The sequence below is a fragment of the Centruroides sculpturatus genome, unplaced genomic scaffold (assembly GCF_000671375.1).
Source record: "Centruroides sculpturatus isolate CEXI.00-Female unplaced genomic scaffold, Cexi_2.0 scaffold2730, whole genome shotgun sequence".
Classification (NCBI taxonomy): Eukaryota; Metazoa; Arthropoda; class Arachnida; order Scorpiones; family Buthidae; genus Centruroides; species Centruroides sculpturatus.
In genome coordinates this window covers 7,793-19,858 of record NW_019386946.1, presented here as the reverse complement: position 1 = coordinate 19,858, position 12,066 = coordinate 7,793, and the positions used below count along the sequence as shown (strand labels likewise).

The window sequence follows — 12,066 nt, the reverse complement described above, 5'->3', positions numbered from 1 at the left end:
TTTATGGTAATGCGTATTATCAATAATGATTAAACCATGAGTATGTATTACAAGACTTTTTATTTTACTAATTATTTTGAAACATTTATAAATTTATGTAGCAAATGTTACGGTTTCAACGAGCAAAAATTATTGACAGCTTCACAATGCAGGCTGCAATTTTAAACCATATTTTTAATTTATTTAATTTTAAAATATATGCTCTCCACCTCAAATTAGTACTGTAGTGTCTTGCCCTGTATATCATACTTTTATAATAGCGTAGTAAATTGAAGTTCAATATTTTATACAAAAATTCAATTTTGATATAATAATACGCATTTTATTGCGAAGGAAATTTAGTGAATAAGATAGAAAATAGTAACTTAATAATAAAAAATAAATTCCATATTTTTCAATTTTCAAATATTTCAAGTATTAAATTTGGAAGGGGGAGTTATGCTTGATTGAAAGTACCTTTCCAAAGTGGTCAATAAACTAGAAATGCTTAACACAGAATATAATCTTCTAAAAATTGAATAAGTACCGGAGGGCATCGATAATAATGACCACCTTCGGTAGCACACAGGAAATTATTACATAACAGCCAGCATAGTACGTTTACCTCTACGTAAAAAAAGTTTATTCTGAAATATAAAACATATTGAATTACTTGAACTATACTTTATTTGATTAAATCCAATTTTAATATATTTTTAAAAATATATTAAGATGGAAAAAAGATTCCGAAAGGTTCAAACTGCGGAGTGATGATCCATTACATCCATCGAAACGCTCAAGAATTTCCAGACCCGGAATCCTTTGAACCGAATAGATTCTTGCAAGAAAATTGTGTTAAACGGCATCCTTATTCATATATACCTTTTTCTGCTGGTCCCAGAAATTGCATTGGTATGTCATTAAATCGAGCATAAATTTCGCTGATTATAAATTTTAATAAATACTTCTATTTTATGTTTTCAGGTCAAAAGTTTGCCTTACTAGAAGAGAAAACAATACTAACGAACATTTTAAGGAATTTTACTATAAAATCTATAGATAACGACGTTAACCCGATTATCGGCATCCTTTTACATCCTCAAAAGAAGATACGAATTAAATTTATACCCAGAAACTTGAATGGATGGAGGAACACTATTGATAAACAAAACTCTTTTGCTAAATGTTTTTTATAATGTTATCGCTTTTTTGAATATATTACGAAATTTATGGCACACATTAGGAATCAAAATTTATACCATTCAGATTATATTTTCTTCAAGTTTAATCTTTTCTCTTTAAGCATATATTTCATGTAATTAAATGCTTGATAATAAATATTATATATTTAAAATAACATTTTCAGCCTCATGAAATAAACCATCCTCAGGTGTAAATGAGTTCGAACATATTTTATGAAAGAATCATAAATAAATTTTTACTTGAAGCAATTTTTTCATCTTAAATGTCTTTATTTGGATAATTTAAAACTAATCTTAAGAACTATGAAAAATTCTAAAGTTTATGAGANAAATCAATGATTTTAAACTTTTGTCGTCAATAATATCAAAATATCCGTTAAGTCAGAATCAAATTATTACAGAAAATAGTTTTGAAATTCTACGAGTATAAATAATATAAATACTTTTATATTATTTTCTACCACTATAATTTAATTCTTAATTATAAACTTCAATTTTAGTAATCTTGGTAAAAGAAATAACTTTTTTTAATTTGAATCTGTCCACGCATATTTAATTTATAATTTTTTTATCCATTACTATAATATTTAAAAAAATCAACTTTTAATGCTGTATTTAACAAAAAACCATAGAAACTATTTTCATAAAATCTTTTTATGAAATATTTAATTTTAAAGTATTCATATTTAACAAAGTATTCATGAATATGAATTTGAAATAAGCACAAAAATTGAGTGTGATGGTATATTAATATTAAAAGTAACCAACCATAGAAATAGTACATTTTGAAGGAGCTTCAGTATGTTTTGAAATTTCATTGCGGCAACTCTGACGAGGAGTCCAATGAATGTCACCGAACCTGGAAATGAGGCAACCAGGAAAGACACAACGAATAACTATAATTTTCTCTTATAAAACCGGTGTTGTCCGAGTTTATAAGAGAGAAATATAAAACATAATTATTAATTTTACGAAAATACTGTTCAAACAAAAAAATATCCGAGACCTTAGATGTAACAACTTGACATCAATAGCAAGAAATAAAATAAAATAAAATTAAATAAATAAATGCAGTAACGAGTTGCTTAACTTTCCCGGAAACATTTAAAATTTTGTTGGCGCCATCTGTTATGATATTTTATTAAAAACTTTATATATTTTCAATTATTATAAAATGGCAAAAAGCTTAATTTTGAGGGTAATGGGTTTATAATGGGTTTTATAAAAAATTAGCAATGCGATAATAACGAGTAAAATTTTTTGACTCAATTCAAAATAAATCTATAAATACCTTTTTGGTTGCTGAGATTCGCTTTAATTAGCAAACGTTTTAACCTCAGTCTAATAGGTTAAAAACGTTTTCACCTAAGTCTAATAGGTTGAAAACGTTTTCACTCAATGCTCACACATGCTTCGTGCTACCAGTTGCAGTAATTAAGTGAATATAATATTTGATTTTTAAACTATATTCTTTTTTAATACTATTTAGTTTGTTATTCCTTTAAAAATTATTACTATATTTTATGTTAGAAATGCATACAGCTGGCGCTACTTCTGAAGGCAGGAGTCAGATGTAGGCAGAAATTAATTAATGTATAGAAATTAAATCAATATTTGGAGATGATATTATGATATTATCTAAATTAGGTTTATGATAACGAAACTGTCGAGTTTCAGAGCAATTGGTTAAATGGCCTAGGAGTGCATAGCGAACGAAAAACAAACATCGTCTTTTATGTAGTTATATCGATTTCGTGACCATTTTAAGCTAAGTATTATAAATTTGATAGGTAATGAGTAGTTGTATTCTAGATCAGTAATTTTCAAAAGCCAGTCCATAAAAATATTTCATTTGTCCCCAGGAAAAAATTTGACTATTAATTAACGACGTCAGCACAAGTGAAATTTAAATGGTAATCAAAATTAACTCTATATAAGGATTTATTAGCATAATAAATAAGCATAATTTATAATCGCATATAATTACTAGTCCACGATGAGAAAAAGGCTCAGAAACACTGTTCTAGATTATCCACGTACTGTACTTTACTTCAACTAGGTCAGCGGTTCTCAACCTTTATTGACTTGCCTAACTCTTGTTAACCCATTTTCATAAGTTTTATTTTTCGTGTTCGTCAAACAGTCTTAGATTATTATACAGTACTGTAAAATTACATATATTTTTATTTAAACTAAGAATCGAGTGCCGTACCGTCGCCAGAGGCCTCAACGGAGAGTCCGAATATTCTTATAGTGCAATCGCTATTATTAATTTTTTTCGGGTACCCCATGTTGAGAATCGCATACTCTATTGAGTAAACTTTATGCTTAAAATAAAAAGTAATGATAAAATAAATTTGGAAGAGTGATTAAATTCTCATTTCTTACACGTTATTATAGCGAAAATATTTTCTCTTTATTCTAATCTTTATGATTTTTTTAGATATTTTTTGTTTAACAATATAGAGGAGGAGTCGCCAACTCAAATGCAGCAAAGAGCCAGTCAAATAGATGTATATCAGACGCAGGTCGAATTCAATATTATTCGGTAAACTGAAACATACTGTAATTGAAAAAAGGCTGTAGCAAATGTCCGTTTGTTACTTTAACGACTTTGTAAACAGTTAAACGTTTGAATTTCTTCTGTATCTTGTTCTCGCAATATGTTAGAAACATTGATCTTTAGAAAATAAATCATCAAAGCCGCGGGCCGGATATGAAGCTTTAACGGACCGTATCCGGACCGTACTCTACGCAAGGATCGCTGTGTAGAGTAGTGATAATCACTGAATATAAGACAATGTCAAGGTTATTTTCACAGAATTTATTTACCAGAAACTTCAATACAAATTGCAATGTTTGAAACGAATCTGAAGAACTTTTCAATTACACTGTCCTTCCCAGATACCTTCCTATAAATATTAAATCAATAAAAAACAGATTTACAATGAATTTTGACGTAATAAATTAATAACATATACTAATCTAAATTTATTGCGTATGCATATATATGTTTTAAATTATAATCGTATAAAGACTATATAAATATCATCTGTACTACTTTATACATGTACTATGATAACAAAATCCGCTTATAACCTTAAACTATCACTAAAATCTTTAAACAATAAATGAAATCTTACAGCAAATTGTGTGCAACTAAGTCCTTCTTCACAAGGACATCTGAACTGGTAAATATCGTACTTCATATTATCTCTCACGCTGCATTTTTCTCCTGAAAATTGCAAATTTTAAACATTTGTCTTCACAATTAATAGAAATTTTCTAATTTCTTACCTTGTTTCAGCATAGGGAAACATTTTGGATCAGTATAAGAATTCACTTGTTTACAACAATATCCAGCAGGACAGTCGGATTGTTGTAGGCAGTCGGCATTAATCTAAATTTGAGAAAAATAAAATTTATAATTAACTTTCATTAATTAATTTGAATTGTTAACAAAAACTTACCTCTGCTATAGCAATTGCCAAAACGACCAACGCAATAAAGTATTTCATATTGATCTGTGAGAATTAAATACAAAACTGTTATGATATCAACTCTTCCGTCCTTATTTAAACAAATATTCAATGGGATTTAGCAGATGGGTCATTATCTGAACTCATTTTAATTTCTTTATCATTGCAACATATGGAATGCTAATTAGTTTACACGTAATACCGTATATAAAATTATATTATTTATTCAGCAATTATTGTTGATGTTATATAAAAGTAGAACATATGTTACTTAAAATTAAACGATAAAATAATTATTATCATATCTGATTAGATTTCATTTTCATTTGAGTAAAACATAATAATCTACTGGGCTTTATGTAATGATCATAGATAATATAAATTATCTTTCAAAAGTTAAAAAATTGTATTATAATAAAATGAAATTTTTACAAAACTTTTAATTGATTTTATGGTAATGCGTATTATCAATAATGATTAAACCATGAGTATGTATTACAAGACTTTTTATTTTACTAATTATTTTGAAACATTTATAAATTTATGTAGCAAATGTTACGGTTTCAACGAGCAAAAATTATTGACAGCTTCACAATGCAGGCTGCAATTTTAAACCATATTTTTAATTTATTTAATTTTAAAATATATGCTCTCCACCTCAAATTAGTACTGTAGTGTCTTGCCCTGTATATCATACTTTTATAATAGCGTAGTAAATTGAAGTTCAATATTTTATACAAAAATTCAATTTTGATATAATAATACGCATTTTATTGCGAAGGAAATTTAGTGAATAAGATAGAAAATAGTAACTTAATAATAAAAAATAAATTCCATATTTTTCAATTTTCAAATATTTCAAGTATTAAATTTGGAAGGGGGAGTTATGCTTGATTGAAAGTACCTTTCCAAAGTGGTCAATAAACTAGAAATGCTTAACACAGAATATAATCTTCTAAAAATTGAATAAGTACCGGAGGGCATCGATAATAATGACCACCTTCGGTAGCACACAGGAAATTATTACATAACAGCCAGCATAGTACGTTTACCTCTACGTAAAAAAAGTTTATTCTGAAATATAAAACATATTGAATTACTTGAACTATACTTTATTTGATTAAATCCAATTTTAATATATTTTTAATCATTATAAAATCTTTATAAAGAATTTTTTTTCTATTCTTAAAGTGTTTATATTTGCTGATACTTGTTTAATATACTATACACAGTTTTTATTGTCGCCATTAAAATTATTAAAATTTTAATATTGCTAATAATTTAATAGACTTATTTTAAATCTTGTATTTTATTACTTCCGGAATAAACGTCTTAAATTAACGATTTATTAAAGTAACCAATAATTTCATCCAAACATAATATACAATATTTAAAAATAGTGAATAAATTTCTAAAAATTGCCCTTTAGCTATCAAGGAGGTTCACAGAACTCTTCACGTTTTTATGGCAGAATCAATTGAAACACGAAATTATATTTTTCTGTAATTTTTTAAAACTTTTTTAAAACATGATATTATATTTCTCTGTAAAATATACTAACAAAAAAAAAATAATAAGTTCGGGGTATAAAATGACTTTCTTAGTGAAATCGAAATGACCTTTCATTTCGATTTGGAGTTACACAAGGAATATAATTGATAATTACGACAAACAATTATACATTCCGATAAGACTATGTTTCGGATAATTAATAACCGTTTTGGGGATTTGTTATCGAATCGGAGAAACCACAGGAATTTTTAGGGGGATGATAGTCCATTTGGATCTGTCAGGTTACGTCTCTCATCACCCAGCTGCCCGTTGTGAGCCTATTTTGTTTCAAAAAATGCCTTCAAAAAAAGGAAAGAGTTTTTAAAAATAATAACTAATTAATTAGATATCACTTTTAATGAAGTTATTAGAATTTAACAGGTAAAGTTCATTGATATCATACAAATTACATTTTTAAAAAATACATAAATGTGGAAGATTTTATCCTGAACTGAGTTTTCGTCTCGTCAAAGTTGACAATGTTCGATTCTGTATTGTTTATTTTTTTTAATATATATTTTTAACTAATGAATGAATTAATATATTTCAAAACTTAAAGGTTTTCGACCTTTCTGAAAATTTTCTTTCTGTGTAAAATTAGAACACGACNTTAATAACAATGTCTGAAATGTTATTAATTTAATACACCTAAGTACTCGATGAAGACTAAATCCTCTTCCTCTCCCCCCGCGAGGGAATTTTGAAAAAGCCCTTCTTATTGTGCATTGCCATTGCATACCCTACTAAAAGTCAGATAAAAACAAACACTCGCATCTAAAAAAGTACAGTAGAAGCCGTTCTTCCGGTTAAGCCCTAATGCTCTTCCTCTCCCCCCGCGAAGGAATTTCGAAAAGGCTCTTCTTAGTGTGCATTGCCATTGCATACCCTACTAAAAGTCAGATAAAAACAAAAAAATTGCATCTAAAATAGTACAGTAGAAGCTGTTTTTCCGGTTAATCCTTAATGCTCTTCCTCCCCCTCCCCGCGGGGGAATTTCGAAAAATCCATTCTTAGTGTACGTTTCCATGACATACCCTTACTGTGTACCAAATTTCACCTCTTTAGGTCAAGCGGTTTGCTCTGAGCGATGATGAATCAGTCAGTGAGTCATTCAGTCAGTCAATCAGTCAGGACAAGCAATTTTATATATATAGATAATGTCAAAAGTTTTATGATACAATCCCATAAATAAATTGTGTATGACGCCATCTGTTATCAATATTAACACAATAGTATGATTAATAACATAAAAGTTATTTTTTAAATAAAATCTCTTAACAGTCAGGAAATTATACAACTCGTTACTGGTTTTTTTAAAGATATTAAGAACTTAGTTTTTAAGTTATCTGATATTATCAAGAATAAAAACATGCCAAACAAAAATTAAAATCATGTAAAGTGAAATTTTTGAAATGAATTCCAATAATTTAAGTGTTAAAAGCAATTTTTGGGTAATAAAACAACTTTAATTTCTATTACTTATAATAACTGTTTTATATGCAAAACTTATTTTTTTTTTAATTTTCGATAAAGTAATTTATATAATAAAATGAAAAAGTTAGTTCTTTTCAGTTACGATTTAGACTTTTTTATTCGTATCCGGACAGCATCTTTGCCTTACACATTAATACATTACATTATATTGGGTTTTTGATTTTTTTAACTTCTACACTGCATCGAATGAATTTTAAAAAAGTCAATAATTTCTATNTGTATTTTAATTTTTGAATATTTATTGACATTAATTTTTTTATAATAAAAATAATTAAGTTACTTTCATTTAGAAAGCATTTTATTCCGAACGAGCAGTTATTTATTGTGACATCTTCATAATGCCGGGCTGCAATTTTTCGTCACAATGCATTTAAGTTTAGTAGTGTCTTAAATCCTGTACATCATACTTTTCCTGTTAACAGTGGGAATTTACAGGTCTACAATTTTTTAAATTGCAGCCCAAACCCTTGTTGTTACATAATGATATTGCTTTTACAGAAGATCATGTAATTAGTCAACTGTAAAAATTTTCAATCGTAGGCAGATTCCTACTTCACCTATGCATAAAAACGTCTCTGTTCTGTATATAGCTAACTTTTATATTGAAAAGGTAACATTTATAGAAAAAATAAAATTATTAATTTAATACTTTGTTTTATGATTTATAAAAATCAGAAACAGCTATGGGAATCCAGATGAATGTGCAAAATCAAGGGAGTTTAGAGTACGTAGACGCTCTCGACTTGTAAGTGTGATTATATAAAGGTCCCTGGTAAAGTCTTTTTCTAATTAAGATGTTCTGTTTAAATATATATAAGAGGAATTGGATTAATATTTAATTATTTTTAGCGTCAGAGAGATAATTACAAAGAGAATATTTGAAAGAGCTGTCATTCCCAATTTTCTATTTTATGTGAGTGCTGAAGGAAGAAAATTCAAAAAATGTATAAAAATAATGAATAGTTTTACTATGCGAGTAAGAAAAGAAGCAAATTAAAAATAATATTTAATTTTTAAATTTTAATTATTATTATATTATTTTTTTATCCATTTTATCGCAGGTGATAGAAGCAAGGAAAAAAATTTTAGAAAATAAAAAGAACGAGAAGAAAATCTCAAAGGAAGATCAATACTTGAATATAAAACAAAGAAAACCTTTCTTGGACACTGTTCTGGATTGCTATTTTAAAGATCCTTTTTTCACTTTGGAAGATGTGAAGGAAGAAGTCGACATATTTATGTTTGCTGTAAGTACTGTATTTCGTTTCACATAAAACGTATAAGTTCCATAACTTCTGATATATTACTTTAAAGGGGCACGATACGACAACTTACGGTTTGATCTGGATATGCTATTTGTTGGGAAATAATCAACATGTTCAACAGAAACTGATAAAAGAAGTTGATGAGGTATTTGGAGGTGATATCGAGAGAAATATAACTCACGATGACATTAAAAAAATGAAATACATGGAATGTGTTATTAAAGTAAATATTTAAAAAATTTTTATTAATAATTTTAGTAATGATAGTTAATATTAATAGGTCAAATATTGAATACAAAGAAACAATCATTTTAATTTTAATTTTAAAATAGTTATATGAAAAGTTTGTCAGTGTGCTTTAAAGGAACCCAGCTGCTCCATTGTGAGTCTGGCCGAATCCATAAAAAGAGGCCCTCTTGGTGCCCACAGTACGGAAAGAGTTAATTAATAAATGAAAATATAAAAACATGTGCTTTAAAGTAAAACTTATTCATTGTAAATTAACAGAATAATTATTTAATAAATAATTTCGTTGTTTGTTTTAACAGTGTTTTCCCTTCCATTTTTGGCTTTTTTATGTGGGCAGTATGAGGGTCATTTTTTAAAACTTATCTATTGTGACGCTGGTCTTACCTCTTGTAGGAACAGCATTACAATGGAGTAGTTGGGTGTGTGAAATTGGGTTCGACATATCCGGATGGACCACACATGAAAAATTCTTGGTTACACGATTTACTGGAATTTGATCATTGTTTCCCCAGAAGGAAAGCTGAACCTTAAAACAATGGCCATTAATTTCTATTTAATAATTTTGAATTTTAAAGAAGCATATTTTTTGAATTAGGAGAGCTCTAGAATATACACCCCAGTGCCTATGATTGGAAGAAAATTAACGGAAAGCATCGAGATTGGTTGGTATTTCTATATATTTAATAAAATTAATCACCTTTTAAATACAGTATAAATATTAACTTTTGTTTCTTTTCGCTCTGTCAGCACAAAGAAGGCTCTTTTTATCATCATGGGTTTGGTCAGCTCCATAATAGAAGCGTCAGGTAATGAGGGAGAGAGTGGAACATATCCAGGATAGATGGCCTATTAAAAACTCGCGGATTCGATTCCGAGTCCACCTAGAGCAGTAGCGCCATACTATTTAAACTTATATCTTTTTTACTTCGTTACAAACAAAATGTGAAAAATAATAATAAAATTCTTGTGTGCTATCTTTATATACTTATCTTTACCAAAGAAAGACTCCAAAGAAAAACTTTTACTGTCATCTAGATTGTCATAAATTTTTACTTGAAGCAATTTTTTCATCTTAAATGTCTTTATTTGGATAATTTAAAACTAATCTTAAGAACTATGAAAAATTCTAAAGTTTATGAGACAAATCATTTTTTTTACATATTTGATTTGATTAATTGAAAAACCTCTAAAATATTACAGATTTTTATAACTATTATTCCCAAATATAAAAATAACTTAAGTTAATGATTAGTTTAGTTGCTATAAAAATATTTAATATTTATCAGGGCCTTTTTAATCATGTCAAAAAAACTAATTACAAGTAATGTAGAATTTATGTAGATCTAATTTATAGATTCTTCAAGCATAAGATTAGAAAAAATTCATTCAATTAATTTGGTTTGGTTTATTTGATTATGGCAACGTGACACCTGGTTAACGCATCAAATTTCAGATTGCAAAAAGTACTACAATTTAAACAAGTTTCCAGAAAGGTAAAGTTAATATTTTTTAAAACCATCATCCGACCAATGCTGCTCTTTGGCTATGAAACATGGCACGTACATAGATTCACTGAACACAAATTGCGAGTGTTTGAAAACGAAGAATCTTTAGACCCGTGCGGAATAATAGAACTGGTACTTGGATAAAGATGCACAATGAGGAACTACATCGCAAAATGACGACTATGACATCATACAAACTATTACACTAGAAGGACAGGACAAGTAGCCTGCACCGATCCGAATCGACATGTACACAAAGTGCTGACCGGGGAGCCTCAGGGTAAACGACCTGTAGGACGCCCTTCAGTGCGATGAAAAGATGGATTGGAGACGGATCGACAGTGGGTGTACTGCCTGTCTGGATGCAAGAGGCATAAGACAGGGAAAAATGGAAGGAGAGATTGTCGCGGCGGTTAAGGGCCCAAGAGGCTCAAATAACCATTGAATAATAATAACGTCACACGCAAATGCTCCGAGACAGAATGCTCCAGAAGAACTTTTATATGAAACTGACTCCTATTTAAGATATAAGTATTTAGGTGAAGATAATCCGGCAAATCATTTTAATTTGAATATCAGTTAAAATTTATATGTAATTATTGTTTTAATAATTTAGCTTAAGTACAGCTCAAAAAATCCGGTATTCAGATATATCATTAAGTTAGTTACTCTATGTTTAGCGATGACCGGATGATCGAAGCGGTTAAAACATCAGTCTATTTGCTCTGAAGATTCAAGGTCAAACCTGTGCGAACAATCCCAATTTATTCCAAAAATATCGAGCCCATCCTTCATCACCCAGCCGCCTACTGTTGGCCTAGCTGAATATATAGTAGGTTTTTTTTATTCTTAGTCTATATCAATTAGACACATATACATGAGGAATTCTTACGGCTTGATAAAAAGGCCCTCTTAGTGCCCACAGGGAAGAAAGAGTTAAAAACTAATAACATATGCATGTCTGAAAACGCTCGAAAAAATCAAGAAAAACGTTAGCAAATTTTAAAATTAAGTTTTTAAAGAAATATCATTATAAGTAATTACTCTTAATTGGCAAATTGTTTATAATTCGATATGCCTAATATAATTTTATTAAAAGAATTTTATGAATGTTTTAAATTTCTACTCAGTAAAATTTTGTCTTATTTTAACTGAAACATATAAATGTATGGAAATATTGATTGCATGCTATTTATTATTATTAAATTATATTAATTTTGATATAATTGAATTAACCTGTATAGATGAGTGAAATATTATATTTAAGCAACATATATTTTTAAAAATATATTAAGATGGAAAAAAGATTCCGAAAGGTTCAAACTGCGGAGTGATGATCCAT

The 12,066-nt window shown here is 28.4% G+C and overlaps 2 protein-coding genes across 2 annotated transcripts; one reads left to right on the top strand and one right to left on the bottom strand.

Moving 5' to 3' along the window:
* Nucleotides 1-3,984: 3,984 nt before the first annotated feature.
* Nucleotides 3,985-4,776, bottom strand: LOC111615955 (venom protein 164-like). The gene is made up of 4 exons (XM_023357391.1): nucleotides 4,652-4,776; nucleotides 4,479-4,581; nucleotides 4,325-4,416; nucleotides 3,985-4,093 (listed from the first exon to the last, which is right to left on the bottom strand). The coding sequence occupies exons 1-4, from the start codon at nucleotides 4,697-4,699 to the stop codon at nucleotides 4,064-4,066; spliced, it is 273 nt and encodes a 90-aa protein (XP_023213159.1). The 5' UTR covers nucleotides 4,700-4,776; the 3' UTR covers nucleotides 3,985-4,063.
* A 3,612-nt stretch (nucleotides 4,777-8,388) lies between these two features.
* On the top strand, nucleotides 8,389-10,180 carry LOC111615954 (cytochrome P450 4C1-like). The gene is made up of 5 exons (XM_023357390.1): nucleotides 8,389-8,450; nucleotides 8,555-8,681; nucleotides 8,767-8,952; nucleotides 9,020-9,193; nucleotides 9,815-10,180. Exons 1-5 carry the CDS (start codon nucleotides 8,389-8,391, stop codon nucleotides 9,932-9,934), a joined length of 669 nt encoding a protein of 222 aa, XP_023213158.1. The 3' UTR covers nucleotides 9,935-10,180.
* The last annotated feature ends 1,886 nt before the right edge of the window (nucleotides 10,181-12,066 follow it).

Bases quoted from the DNA above. Each gene is read 5' to 3' on its own strand.
- LOC111615955 (XM_023357391.1), bottom strand. From the start codon at position 4,699: ATGAAATACTTTATTGCGTTGGTCGTTTTGGCAATTGCTATAGCAGAG. The intron at 4,417-4,478 runs GTAAGAAATTAG...TGCAATTTTCAG, and splicing joins TTTCCCTATGCTGAAACAAG to GAGAAAAATGCAGCGTGAGA. The intron at 4,094-4,324 runs GTAAGATTTCAT...TAATATTTATAG, and splicing joins TTAGTTGCACACAATTTGCT to GAAGGTATCTGGGAAGGACA.
- LOC111615954 (XM_023357390.1), top strand. From the start codon at position 8,389: ATGGGAATCCAGATGAATGTGCAAAATCAAGGGAGTTTAGAGTACGTA. The intron at 8,682-8,766 runs GTAAGAAAAGAA...ATTTTATCGCAG, and splicing joins TGAATAGTTTTACTATGCGA to GTGATAGAAGCAAGGAAAAA. The intron at 8,953-9,019 runs GTAAGTACTGTA...ATTACTTTAAAG, and splicing joins TCGACATATTTATGTTTGCT to GGGCACGATACGACAACTTA.